Source organism: Brassica napus, chromosome C5, assembly GCF_020379485.1.
Source record: "Brassica napus cultivar Da-Ae chromosome C5, Da-Ae, whole genome shotgun sequence".
Lineage (NCBI taxonomy): Eukaryota > Viridiplantae > Streptophyta > Magnoliopsida > Brassicales > Brassicaceae > Brassica > Brassica napus.
In genome coordinates this window covers 19,612,498-19,628,613 of record NC_063448.1, presented here as the reverse complement: position 1 = coordinate 19,628,613, position 16,116 = coordinate 19,612,498, and the positions used below count along the sequence as shown (strand labels likewise).

The 16,116-nt window shown below is 29.4% G+C and overlaps 1 protein-coding gene across 1 annotated transcript; it reads right to left on the bottom strand.

Moving 5' to 3' along the window:
• Positions 1-3,014: 3,014 nt before the first annotated feature.
• LOC106379869 (protein RALF-like 4) lies at positions 3,015-3,778 on the bottom strand. The gene has a single exon (XM_013819722.3). It carries the CDS (start codon positions 3,641-3,643, stop codon positions 3,308-3,310), a length of 336 nt encoding a protein of 111 aa, XP_013675176.1. The 5' UTR covers positions 3,644-3,778; the 3' UTR covers positions 3,015-3,307.
• Between the last annotated feature and the right edge of the window lie 12,338 nt (positions 3,779-16,116).

Below are 16,116 nucleotides of genomic sequence, written 5' to 3'. Positions count from 1 at the left end.
CCATAAAATAGCGAGACTTTGGACTGTTTTCATAGATGTATTTTTCTTAGTCAACCCAATGATTAGATTATTTCTAAGATAAGATTTCATTGTCGATATATATCTCGACACGTAGATATTAGATTAATTTAGGGTATGACAGGTAGATTTTAGAGTAACTAGTAAAAATAAATGTGGAATAACTAGAAAGAAAAATAGCAGAGTAAAACAAAAAGAAAATAAAATCAGGTGTAACTTATTTTCCACTTCTGAAACAGAGATAAAAAAAGTGTAATATATACCAGCAGTTAAACAGTGGTGAGCGTAAGCCAAATGGAAATTAATTTTACCTGATTGGCAAACATATAAGTTGAACAGAAAGTAAAAATATTATCGCTAAAAAAATATAAGAGCTTTCCAGTCACACTTAGTTTACCTTACGATCACTTCGGGTAATACTTATTATATTGACCAAAAGGTCACACACTTACGCTACACACAGTACCTGTCATGTAAAATATAATTGGTTAGTTTAACATTTTCCTATGAGGAAATTGAATGCTCTTTGGGGAAATTATATCGTTTGTTCTTTGGGGAAATTATATCGTTTGTTAGGACTTGGTCGCTGCATGTATCATTTATTACTATATTAAAACCATAGCAAAATGATGAGTCACAAACAAGTGTAGAAAAAATGCTCTACAAAACATAACATGAAAAAGCTACGACACAAGTCCACCAATTTTATAACTCAGTCATGTAATACATTTTTTAAAAGAGAGCGGCTAAACAGATATTCAAATTTTAATGTCTGGGTGATATTTTAAATTACTTAATGCTAAGCCAGACGAATTTGCAGCCTAAAACTAATAATTGATGATAACTATATTGGTTTATCTATCTTATATATTATTTAGGATTCATTCTAACTTTCGATGTGAGACTTTTATCTCTAATATACCTTTTCGAGATGATGGTCTTTTGAACATCAATTTCTGTATGTTTAGGTAGGAATCGATGGCCGACTTCAGGCTGGATCGATAATAGATCAAGTTGGATTGTTTGGATCGGACTTTGATACCATGTTAAGCTAGATGAACTTTTAACCTAAAACCAATCGGTTATAATTGGATTGGCATATCCTTCTTATATATTACTAAGATCGCTTTCAACTTCCGACGTGATACATTTATCCCTAAAACTTAAAACTAATTGATTAGTCAAACTAAGGGTAATCTTTTAAATACAGTGAAAAGAGACTCAACGACTCAATAATGCCCACAGTCAACCAAACATTTTTTCTTGCTGAACCGAAACAAAAGCTTATTAGCAAACACACTATCTCCTTTTCTCTCTCTATCATCTCAACGGAGGATTCACCAAGATAGAGATATGCTTCATCGAATCTAATTCAATTTCCGAGATGCCACAACAACAGTATGAGCTGCACCACTGAGAGCAACAAACCACCCACAACTCCGACCCGACACGTAACCACTGGATCCAAACCTGGAACCACATACCCGACAACCTTCGTCCAATCAAATACTTCTTCCTTCAAGCAATTATATGTTATAGATAAATGGTAACCATAGAAAAGAAGTGAAAATATGATTTTTATTTCTCTTTAGAAAAAGGGAGAATACAATTGAAAGAGCAAGAAAAAAGTAAACTGGAAGAGGAAGAGTGGGATTTAGCTGCCTATAAAAGAGAATATTAGATTAAGTAGTCATCAATTTTTTGACTAATATTTTCTTCTCCTTTGATTTTTGAGTGTGATTGGTTATTTAATTATTTTAGAGTAAATGAGAACAAAATAAATAGGTGAAAAAAATAAAAATGAAAAAGAGAATAATTTTTTTTATACTTTTTACTCAATCTAAATAGTAACCAGAGGAAACACATAAATTTATAAAGTAACCAGGAGTAAAAAGTTTTCCACTTTAATTTTTTACTCTAAAAAGTAAAAATGCTTTACAATCAGAACGTAATTCATTTTCACGATTTGATTGGGTTTTTTTATAACTCCCTTACCTATACTTTTAGAGTACCTTCCCACATAATCGATTTACACATTTTTCTCACTTTTGTCTTTCTCTTTCTTACTTTTATCACTTCTAACGCTATATGTTTCGAGGGATCTATAAATATGCATATAACTAAATATTTATATATTTTATACTCCTAAACTGGGATGGGTGTTTTACCGATAGATCATAAAAAAGAACATGACATTTACTCGGGACAAGGATGATATAGTACTCTATCGGAATTTGATGGGCAAGGAACACGAGAGTCTGCATGTCACGCCTACATTCGGAAATAGAAGCGCTCATTTGGACAATAGAAAGCATGAGAAATCTACGACAGTTTCATGTGACTTTTACGACAGATTGTTTTCAGTTGGTGAAGATGGTTTCAGAACCAGAAGATGGTCTTCAACATCTTTGGAAGATATCAAATCCTGAAGGAGAGTTTCGTTTACATTGAAATCATATATGTTCCACAAACGCAAAATACAAAGACAGATAGATTTGCACGCAGTGCTCGAAAATAACTGTCCATTATCGTCAACATGGATTTAGAGCTACCAGTTTGGTTCACAGAATCTTAATTGAGTAAATGTTATTTTTATGACAAAAAATACTCCTAAACAATCCACTGGCAAAATCAATAGTAAATTTGAGGAGGTTCATTTTAAGATATTAAACTGAAGCCGATAATCTTTCTCACAAAAATGAAAGGTTCCGTTTAGTTTCGGCTTTTTGTCTATCCAAAACAACCTTGATATTGAGATCCTCATAATTGAAACCAAAATACATGCTCTCCATTCAGAAACTTAAGCATGAAGCCCTCGTATGGTTTCTCATAAACCAAAAGTTATCTACCACATTTTGTTGATAATAAGAAATAAGGTTTCCATATACTAGTCCGATAGAATTTGATCCATAAAATAAGCTTTGGCGCTTTTGAATGGAGATAAATTACAAATGGATAAATAAAAGAAGAAGAGAGGTCCAATTAAGGCCTAGTTTAAAAACAAATGCTTAATTGTATAAATACCAAAACATCATGATGTATATAATAGACAAACGAAACTTAATATATGAAGGAAACAAAATGAAAGGACAACAACAAAGGAAATATGCAATATATCAACGAATCAAAAGCTTATATGCATCATGATGATGATTAAATTTAAAAACATAAAAAGAATCATACGTATAACATGAGGTACGTAAAGAAAGAAAAATCATTAACGATTAAGAATGAAGGATAAAGGTCGAACGTTGTTGAATCATATCATTCTCTCTCTATCATTTCGTTCTCACTTAGCGTACCTATAGCAATGCGTGATTGCACTGCATCCACGCCTGTAAGGATTGTTCCTTCTCCTCTTCTTGCAATCGTAGTAAGATCGGCCACGTCTATTGCAAGGCACATTGTTCTTTTTGAGAGCGTCATAGCCAATGTAACGACGTCCTCTAGCAAGTTGACGGCGGTTTGTCTCTGAATCCATTAGAGATTCAAGTTCATCATCATCTCCGATGCAACCTTGTCCATTGATGCAAGATTTAGTCAATGGGTAGGTCGCTTTGACGGATTTAGCTACCATAGCTAAGATCAATAGACCAAAGATGAATAACAACTTGACACCACCCATTATGTATTATTTTTTTTTGTTTGGTTTTTTGAGTTATCTTATTACTCTTTTGCTTAAGTTTTTTTTTTTGGTTTCTTTTACACCCTTCCCTTGTGAAAAGAGAGGGAGAAATAGAAATGTGAGAGATTGTGCAGAAGAATAAATGAACGATTGGTTCTGTTGAGGGTAAAAAAGGGTTAGACAGATAGAGTAGTTTTTTTTAATTATTTTGTGGTCGTTAATTATGTTACTTTGAAATTAGGGTTTTAACCTCTTTTTCAGGTCTAGTTTTGCCCATTATTTCCGCTCGGTGGTTAGATCTATATTTGTTATGTTTATATTTGGCTCTCCTCTTTGATCGGCTAACTTATTCTATTATGTTATATTGATCATATGCTCAAATTAGCTTGTAAACGTTTATCATCAGTTTTGTAACCAATTTTGAAAGGCTTAAGACCGAGTTGCATAGCGCGTAGATCTATTGAATCTTGGTTACAGAAGGTGTACTGATAATAGGATTATTTGTTCTGTCCGATGCAATACTCCTGGTCATTTTTCAAGCTTCTCATGCATGTAAAATTGTAATCAAATCTTCATGAATTCATCTCTAACAACTTCATATTTATTTGTATGAATCTAATTCGTCCATTTTAATTTTTAGATTCCTTTGATATTACATTGAATATAATGGATAATTGGTTTTATGTTTGTCAATTTAGTTCAATGGCTTCCATAGATTAAAACATTTTTTCGTCACTGATATTTCAAAACAATGTATTGAAACTTAATCTAAGCCGATTTTTTTCTGGAACTTAATATGGATATATATGTCAGGAGACTTACAAGAATACAAGATGATGACATAAAGTAGTATAACTATAAATTTAAGTGACATCAAGGGCGGAGGCAGCGAAGGAGGGGTGGGGTCAGCTGAACCCACTACTTAAAAAAAATATATTTTTATTTAAAAAAAATTGTATTAATTCCATTAAAACAAAATTTGACCCCACTAAAAATATAACTTCACAAGAATAATCACAAACATTAAAGACTAAATATAATTTAAAATTATATAAATAATATATTTATTTTATTTGTTAAACATTTGATTTATATTAGTTTTAGCTTAACTTTCAATAAACACGTTTTTAATGTTAAATGTTAGTTATATATTTCAATAAAACCCGAATTGTATTAGGTCCAATAACTAATATTAAAAAAAATTGAAATTAATGAGTGAATTTGAAAAAAAAGATTTGTACTTCTTTTTCGGCAAAATGGAAGAACTCTCATGTTCCCCAAGCAATTTTGGATATTTTTTAAACAAGTTTTCTATTTTTTTTGTTATACACTCTCCTCTTTATTTTATCAAACTAGAAATGATTATGATTCACTGATTCAATAAAATGTTTAAGGTTTGTTTATATTTATGATCTGAGTATTTTTTTTACAACTAATTTTGTTTTTAGAAGTAGATTAATCTTTTAAATTTATCAGTTAACTAATGGATCAGTTTCTGAATCGGCAACAAAATGCCAGCGAGTGAAAATCGTCAAAAAATAATATTGCAATATCGCATTAGTAATGAGTTTCTAAACTTTTCCTGATTTGTTTTATCGAAAATATTTTAAATTGTAGTAAATAATTATGATAAACAAGTTTTAAGATATGAATGCTTTTTTTTTTGTAAACTAAAGATATGAATGATCATAGAGTATATTTATAGTTTTTCAGTGGTTATAAATTATGTATTTGGAAAAAACAATTTGACCCCGGTACAAAAACTTTCTGGCTCCGCCACTGAGTGACATTAAATACAAAATACACCACACTTGAACGACAATGTAAGACGATGCAAGGTGTTTTAGGTAGATTTACATATGTAATCATGAAATGTTTTGAGGAATGGGGGAAATCAACATATTTCTACATCGACGGAGTCCAACGGTCCAAATTAGTTTATGCACATTAACACTCAATTAATTCCAATTTAATGTACGAATTGACAAAATTTGGATTTTACAAACATTTAACAATTTTCTGTTACTCAAAGATAACATAATTTGAGCTGTCAATTAAAGTTTGCTTAGTGACCAATAAAAAATCTTACGTGGTTTTTTACGTTTGGAATAATACTTAATTAATAAACACTAGATTAAGATCCGCGCCTTTCGCGGGATAAACATTATATATAAAAATTATTTTATGTATTATATGTTCTTACATATTATGAAATAATAAATATATATTGAATAATTAAAACTCAGTAACTATTACATATATAATTAAATTGGTGTGAACGTATAAATCAAATTTATTAATCCAAACAATTTTTTAAAAATATTTGATAGGATATGTAATTAAATTTAAATGATATTAACATACATAGTATATTTTTAATATTAATGTCTATTAAATGATGATTTCTACTCATATATTTTTTTTTATCATGTGTATCTTTAAATTACTGATAAAATTTTTTTTATTGTGGGATTAATAATTTTAGCAATTTATAATTTTAAAAAAATTATCAATGTTAGTTCAAAACTTTTATCAAAAAAAATTATTCAAAGTAAATTTTGAAATTAAAATATTTATTTATCCAATATGGTTTATAGTTTAATTTAGAATGATATATATACATTTATATTTTAAATCTTAATGATTAATTAAGTTAGACTTTTATTTATATGATTTTCTAATTATTTGTATTTTGTCATAACAAAAATTTTAAACCATGGATCGCAAAATTTGAATGTTAGACTTTTAACACTTTTAGTAATTTATAGTCATTTTTAAAAATTCAAAATATAACATATAAAGAAAAATCAAAATTTCTTATAATATGGTTATTGTGATTTTTTAAATTATTTTAATAGTTAAAAATTAAACAAATTTGATAGAAGATACATTATTTTTTTATCAGATCTTTATTATTCAAAATCATTAATTGTCATATATATTTTAGCCACATTAGGCAATTCCGTAATCTTTATTTAAGGAAATAATAAATAACATTAATAATGAATTTATGGTTAGTTTAATAAAAAGCTTATTATATAATTAGATGGACCAACATATTTCTCTAATAATTCTAAGAATCATCCTAGTGATGACACGTGGCTACAAAAAGAAGTTGTAATGTTTCACAAATAATATATAGGGAATCATTTTAAATTGGTTGTCGTGGGGGAATCAAACACGGATTAGAGTATTAACTCATCCAAATCTCAACCACTATGTTAAGCCCGACTCATTTTTATGTTCTCTATGATGTTCTATTTATACTTATGAACTAGATTAAGATCCGCGCCTTGCGCGGGATAAACATTATATATATAAATTATTTTATGTATTATATGTTCTTACATATTATAAAATAATAAATATATATTGAATAATTAAAAATCAGTAACTATTACATATATAATTAAATTGGTGCGAACGTATAAATCAATTTTATTAATCCAAACATTTTTTAAAAAAAATTTGATAGGATATGTAATTAAATTTAAATGATATTAACATACATAGTATATTTTTAATATTAATGTCTATTTTATTTTTTTATTTTTTTTTAAATGATGCTTTCTACTCATATGTTTTTTTATCATGTGTATTTTTAATGGCAAAAACTTTAAATTACTGATAACAAAACTTTTATTGTGGGATTAATAATTTTAGTAATTGATAAAAATTTATCAATGTTAGTTCAAAACTTTTATCAAAAAAAATTATTCAAAGTAAATTTTGAAACTAAAATATTTATTTATTCAATATGGTTTATAGTTTAATTTAGAATGATATATACACATATATATTTTAAATCTTAATGATTAATTAAATTAGACTTTTACTTATATAATTTTGTAATCATTTGTATTTTGTCATAACAAAAATTTTAAACCATGGATCGCAAAATTTGAATGTGAGACTTTTAACAGTTTTAGTAATTTATAGTCATTTTTTTAAAATTCAAAATATAAAATATACAGAAAAATGTAAATTTTTATAACATGGTTATTGTGTTTTTAAAAATATTATTTTAATAGTTTTAAATTAAACAAATTTGATAGAAGATACTTTTTTTATCAAATCTTTATTATTCAAAATCATTAATTGTCATATATACTCTACCCACATTAGGCAATTCCGTAATCTTTATTTAATGAAATAATAAATGATATTAATAATTAATTTATGGTTAATTTAATAAAAAGCTTATTATATAATGAGATGGACCAACCTATTTCTCTAATAATTCTAAGAATCATCCTAGTGATGACATGTGGCTACAAAAAGAAGTTGTAATGTTTCACAAATAATATATAGGGGATGTTCCTGTGTGTTTAGAAAAAAACTAATGAATATTTCATTTTCATTATATTTATTAATAAATTACAAGATATGTGTCAAACAATAATAAAATTGAATTACAAAATATTCATATTATATATTATAGTGTATTTATATAAAATCCTTAGCATCTCTAAACACCGAGAAATCTCCACATCATTATGTATTATATATTATAAATTATATGAAATTTGTGAAAAAATATTTATACATTTTCAGAGAAAATTTGTGATGATAATCTCATATATATTAATTGAGAAACATTACAACTTCTTTTTGTAGCCACATGTCATCACTACGATAATTCTTAGAATCTTTAGAGAAATATGTCGGTCCATCTAATTATATAATAAGGTTTTTATTAAACTAACCATAAATTTATTATTAATCTTTTTTATTATTTCCTTAAATAAAAGTTACGGAACTGCCTAATGTGGCTAAAGTATATATGACAATTAGTGATTTTGAATAATAAAGATTTGATAAAAATTAGTATATCTTCTATCATATTTGTTTAATTTAAAATATTAAAATAAATTAAACAACCACATGAACCATATAATAAAAATTTAGATTTTTCTGTATATGTTATATTTTGGATTTTTAAAAATGACTATAAATTACTAAAACTGTTAAAATTCTCACATTCAAATTTTTTGATCCATGGTTTAAAATTTTTGTTATGACAAGATACAAATAATTACAAAATCATAAAAGTAAGAAGTTTAATTTAATTAATTATTAAGATTAAAAGATACATGTATCGTTTTAAATTCAACTATATACCATATAAAATACATAAATATTTTAATGTCGAAATTTACTTTGAATAATTTCTTTTGATGAAAGCTCTGAATAAACATTGACAACTTAATTTATTAAAAATATAAATTATTAAAACTATTAATCCCACAATAAATTTTTTGTTATGAGTAAATTTAAAGTTTTTGCTATAAAATATACAAATGATAAAAAAACATAAAATTATAAAGCATCATTTAATAGATATTAATATTAAAAATATACTATATATGTTAATATCATCTAAATTTAATTATATATCCGATCAAATAGAAAAATATTGTTTGAATTAATAAAATTTATTTATATGTTCACACCAATTTAATTATATATGTAATAGTTACTGAATTTTTATTTATTCATATATTTATTATTTCATAATATGTAAAAAACATATAATACCTAATATAATATATATATATAATGTTTAATTCCGCGCAAGGCGCGGATTTGAACCTATTATTAATTATTTGGTTAATCCTTATCAACGATATTCTTACGGGTCAGATCAAATCACGTCAGTACGTCACCAGTGCAAAGATCCCAACCCGACATCTTATAAACACACTGTTGCACACTCAAATAGGCTTCTTCTTCCCCCATTTACACGTTTTTCTTTTTTTTTACAGAGTGCTTCCCCGCATGCATCTCCAACCCCACTCCATAATTTACTGCAAAATAGAGTGAGAAATGGAGTGATGAACAAACAAAAAAGTGATTACTCCATAAATAGAGTAAAATTTTTTTTGTTTGTTCATCACTCCATTTCCCACTCTATTTTGCAGTAAATTATGGAGTGGAGTTGTAGATGCTCTTACTTGTTTCACGTTGAATCTGATTTCCTTCCACATTTTTGAGTTTTCGGTTTGTGAAAAAATATTTATACATTAGTTTTTTCTCTAAAACACAGAAATATTTATACATTAGTTTTTTTTCTAAAAAACATAAATATTTATACATTATGTATGTATTATATATTATGAATTATATGAAAATTTTGAAAAAATTATAATCTGAATAATTTGTAATTTTATTTTATTATGTTGGACACATATCTTGTAAATTATTAATAAATATAATGAGAATGAAATATTCATTAGTTTTTTTTTCTAAAACACATAATCTATCTATAATATAATAATACAGTTCCCTCTTTCATGAGGCGACACGTTAGCATTTTGGTGGGTTCCACTTTAAAAAGTGTGAAAAAATGTTAAACATGTGGCTCGAATCCAGGTTAGTGAGATATAAATACAAACATTTATACCACTAAACTAAAGGATACTTTGTACATTAATGGCTGAAACTTATCTATATTATAATAGTATAGTTTTCTCTCCTCATCCACATTAGCATTGGTGGGTCCTACTTAGAAAAAAACTGTGTAATCACGACTTAAAACAATAATAGAAATGGACTTTATAACAGAAATTATAGAGATTGGCCCGTCTGACTTTTATGCATTGAATCATTTAGAGAAAACCCATTTAGCTTTCTTCTTCGCTTCAGAAAAATCTCAAAAATACAGAATGACCTTTGGATTTTCCTAAGCAGTTTTTTTTTTTTTTTGTAAACACTTTCCTAAGCAGTTTATCTCTCTCTTTAAAACTCTGATTCTCTCTTCCATGGCGGACATCTACATCAGCTGTCGAGAACGAGCCGATAATCAACAACAAGAACAACAAAACAAGTTCTTTAATCGAAGCGTTTCGTACCAGCAAGACGAGCTACACAGCATCCGTACCTTAAGGCAGTTGACGACATGCCAGTGATGATGGGAAAAAGAGTTGTGATGCAGACGTGAGTTTTAACGGGAAACTAAATTTTGACCCGAGGATTTATTTTCCTTTTTTTTTTCAATTGACAAATATTTAGTAAATATCATATTTCATATATTTATGTTTTATTTTATAAAAGACTTAAACTTTTATCTTTCTTTATCGTGTTTTATTTTAAATAACTATTTATGTTTAAAAAATTAAACTTTATTTTTAATGAATTAAGTTGGTATAACTCTGATAAATTAATTTTATTATGTGGTTAATATTTTTAATAAAAATAATTATATACTTTTAACAAAGATTTATACTTTTCAATGAAAAAATCAATTTTTTTTATGAATGCTTAAATTATATTAAGAAAAAAAAAATAATTAAGAATGGTTGAAAGAAAATTATTTGAACTTGGACTCAATGGCCTGAAGGAAAAAAAAAATGTGAGAATTGGATCTGATTTCTTAATCGGCCCAAATGACCCAAGAGAGATCTGATGTGGACAGTGGGCTGGATCCGAAAAAAATGGCCCAATATAGATGTGTTATTAATATTACTTGATTGCCCTTAATGAAACATGCAATATTAGTAAAGAAAGGGCATGCTAAGGTAAAAAAGACAATAGTATTCTGTTTTAATAGTATAGATGGACGAATTGTGTGGTCCTTTGAGCTGTCCTGATGGATTTAACTGTTTTGTATGATTTTCATAATAAAAATAGTTTTCTGTTGTTTTTTTTACATCGAGCTTCTTTCGCTAGAGAGAGGTCGTTCTGTCTACGATCAAATAACTAACTACTTGCTTGCTTGATGTGTGTTCTTTGATGAGTGTCTCTATGGAAATTGTTTTGCTGTCGATGTTCTCTAAAAAAATATTACACACGCTGAATAGCTGCCAAAAACTCTTATAACATGTCCAAACTCAAAGATGAAATAATATCAAGAAATCAGATGGAACTTATAGTTTTAGGAAAATAGATTGTCAGCAGAAAACAATCCATCCTATTTCCACATATATAAATTTCAGAAAACTTCAACAGGATAAAAACAATATGAATTCACTAATATTTTTTAAAAAAGATTTCTAATCGAGAAGTAGAACAAAATTCATGAATGAGTAATAGCTATTTTATAAGAAGCTTTTTTCATATTATTTCTTCCGCATGTGTTTGAATGTGCAATAGATCTTGAATCAATATGAATTCACCCCCAAACCTATTTTAATTTTTGTTGATTACTTAATTTCTTTAGTAATGTGATGATATAATGAAAACTCTGGCTTCTAAGTGCATCTCATAATAAAGAACAACTTATAAGGTGTATATCTCATAGTTCATACCTTATGGATCATGTAAAAGTTCTACTTGCTTTCAAATTACGAGCTTGTATGTTTTCTGATTTTATTAAACAATATTTTGGTAGAATCAACACATAAATATAGATATTAAAATTTATGATTACTGATGCAAATGTGACAATTGTTGTCATGTTTCACTTACTCAAAGATCAACCTATTCAGATTACCATGCGTCTCAAGTCAGAAGCCAAGATCATGTAATCGCTATAGATATTCTATTCATTCCCATACAAAAAGGATTCAGTTCGATAATATATCTACTGAAAAAAAGAAAAGTTCATCTCCTTTTCTATCGAACACACGGCATCCAAGAAGCTTTTCAAGCTATTGGCTACCTCGAATCATAGTCAACTTTTTCATCTTATTGGTTCATAATTCTTGGACCAGTCACATAATCTTGAATCAGAAGTTTTAAATTCAATCTGACTGCTATGCTAGAGGTTGCTCGGTGCAGACAAGGAGTGACATGATGCAATGAGTGAAACATGCCAATGGGAAATGTATTTGCTACCTATTTGTAATAGTCCTTATAGAACCAAAAAAACTATGAAATCATTCTTGGGATGATTATATGGCAGAAGATGTACTCCGTCACTAGAGCAGAGACGAGTCCTACAATTCTTAACCTTCAGCTAACCCCCAACGAATTACAACAACACACACTCATTGAAATAGACTACAAAACAACAACTACATAAAGACTACATCACCGGCAAAGATTTACAAAGACCAACAACTACGTCCACGACCCCGCTAAACCTCTAGTTACAATAAATAGAACATCATGGAGAATAAAAACAATGAGTCACAATGCTTGGCATAGTGGTTGAGATTCAGATGAGTAAATGCTCTAACCTGTGTTTGATTCCCTCCTCAACCAAATATGATTTTTTTATCAATTATTTATTATTTTAAACGTAAAAAGCTAGAATTTTTTAATAAACATGCAAACGAAGTTTAATTGACAGTTCAAACTCTGTTATTTTTTATTAAAGGAAAATTGGTCGATTTATATAAAAGTCAATTTTGTTAATTTGTATATTAATTTTGAATTAATTTTGAATCACTGGTCTCTGCTGATGAATGAATATGCCGATTTTGCCCCGAGGAATTAATTCAAAATTAATATACAAGCACTAGTCTATACAATATCAGATCTACCAATGCACTGTTTTGTTTTTCTGGTGTGATCGAGTTTTGTGATTTTGCATTTTTTTTTTGTCTACTTGGGTTTTGAATCTCTTCATGCGAGCTTTTCTTTTCTTTAAAACTGACTTGGGAAGAAATTCGCGGTAATTCGTATTACCAAAAACAAGAGAATTAATAATCTTAATCCTACCAAAAAAATCTGCTATAAAGTATTACAAGGCAAATCGAGTTTTCAACTGCAACGTACAATCTCTTGCCACTTGGCCACAGTTCTGGATTTCTAGTCTACGAGCCAGATGAGATTAAGACATCTGTGTAAGGCGGACGTATCCGCATGTTTTTCTGCAAACTATATATATGAAATTGAATGAAAAGCTATTTAATGACTAATCTAACAGAGTTATGAAGATACATAAATAAGCCCTATTTTAGATTTTATTTGAATATCCAGATAAATCATTTATCATGTGGATTTCACTTTTGAAAATTAGTATATGCACTTCTATAAATTTGGGATACCCCAGATTAATAATAAAAAAGGAAACATTGAAAATGTCTTTTATGTTGTAATTAGAAGATTAAAAATTAAATAGTTCTGTGTTTTATTAATCATAACACGAGTTCCTTTATATAAGGATTACAAGTCATAGAAAAGGAAAGTATCCAAAAACCTAAACCAACAAGGATTAGGAAAACTACTAATACATAATAATGAAAAGATAACAATTACAAGGAAAAAGAAATAGAGTTTCATTTTCTCCAAAGCATAAGCCGCCTCTCTCTCTCTCTCTTCTAAGGTCATGGCCGCCTCTCTCTCTCTCTAGGGTTGGGCCGTCTCTCTCTCTAAGTGTATGGACCGGGCCGGTTATGGACATCCATCAATTGATTTATAACACTTCCCCTTGGATGCCATAACCATTCAGGGATTGTAATACGCTTAATGTTGCCTCATTAAAACCTTATCAGGAAAACCCAGTGGGACAAAACCATGATGAAGGAAAAAGAGTACAACACGTACTGCTCCCCCTGATGTGAACCTCAGTGCAGGTTCTTTAGTCTACGCATCTGATGCGTGATCTTTTCTGGACGTGCAGGAAGGGAGTAATCAAATCGGCCAAGTTTATTACTGAACCGTAATTGGACCATTTTGATCTTTCCGGTCTTTTCTCATGTCTTCTAACATCGTGTGTACATGGTCAAGAAGTGAACCTTTGCTGTCGACCACTCTATACTTTGGTCAGACATGTAGGACTACCACTCTATACTTTGGTCAGACATGTAGACTATGGTCCTCGACCAAAAACATCCTCACGGATATTCTCTTTGGCTATTAGCCGCCTATGACGATGTTAAAATGCTGATTGATAGGTAATGGAATGTATGAGTTTTCTCTATACTACCATCGACTATGCACTAATCTGATCGATCCATGTTGAGTCATAAACTTCTTTTATACATGTTCATAACTTGTCTTGTGAGTGTCCAAGATCATGACTTGATTAATGATCATTGTTGTAATGAATTTTAAAATCTTATCTAACTATGGCACTGTGGCCAAATACACTCATGAATCTCACATGTGGTCATCGATCTCTATTGCCTTAGGCAATGCCATATTCGTTTTTCATTGCAGTCCTATCCTTATATTGATGTCGTCTCATGACCTCTGTTGCTGTGGATCATATCACACAATGAATATATATTAGGTCATGGACTTCGATCACACATTCTTATGAACTGCAACCTATTGGTATCCGATCGAGAAGGATAGATTAAATGTCTCCTCTCAGCCTCACAGCAGCAGCAGACTGTTCTGCTATGCCGGATCCTTATCTAAGGGATCTGATGTTGGATTGGTCTATCTGGAGAACATGCTATCCGAGGTAGCACGCTGAGGCAATCCGAATTACCTTTCTTTGGGCTGATCTTTCTTTTCCACTAGCCCGTACTGCAATCTAGTCGGTCCATGCTAGTGTCACAGATCTGTATAAACCTTTTAACCTCTCTTTAGGTTGGTTTAGTGTAAACACAAGGAATTTGAATTTCTTTATTAGTTTACATATGGACTGAATTTGATCGTTCTTATAGAACTCCTTTACTAGTATTATATACTATATGCAACTGCTTTGTTTCAGTCCAAGAACAGCTTAGGAACAATGCTGTCCTTTATCCAGTGATCCATATGCTGCTTACTACATCTTTATATGTCAATCTAATTTCTTTCTTATGACCAGACCTTTGTTAATTTCGAAATTGTATAGCAGCATCCACCACATAGGAGTTTATCTCCTTATAATCTGTTCCATGGTCTCTGTGAGTATCCTTGTGTAACAAGCTATGATCGAATGCTGTTAGTAGGAAACATGAACACCTTTAGTCCTCGTGATCATGTAGAATATCTCACGGTTTCTTTTTCCTCACAAGACCCATCTATTTCACTGGTTTATATCAGATGGCGTTTCTGTATATATGTATGTGGCCAATACGCCTATCTTTCTCTATAGATACTTTAAATCCCACGTTTATCTTTTCAATCTAATCTTTATTCTTTATGAGTACTCTTTTGTGGGTTCTGATCCTCGTTTATATCTTTATGTTCAAGTACTACTCTCTTATGTACAAATATATCTTTATGTGTCGACACTTATATATGGTTCCATTGTTTTCCAGACATGATCAAATCGATTTGAGATTTCATTATCCAGGACCTTTGTTACCTAGTAGCTTGGCGTCCCAAACTACATGGTTTGGTACCTTAGATGTTTAGCTGCACAACCTTTTCTCAATGTCTGGTCTGGTTTCCTTATGACCTCGGATTTGTATTCTATGCACCTTTTTCTTTCCGAGGTTCCTTATCTTATGGAACACTTTGGTCTATCTTGTATAGACTCTGTAGCAACTTGACTGTGTCTCTTTCTAGGACATCAGATTTCGTTTGGTGCTAAGCTGGTTATGACTTAGTCATTCTTTTCTTTTCTTTTCGGGTCAGTGTCTGGCATCTCGATTAGCTAGCTATGTATAATCTTTTCTTTCTTTGGACGTCTATAATTCTAATCCGAG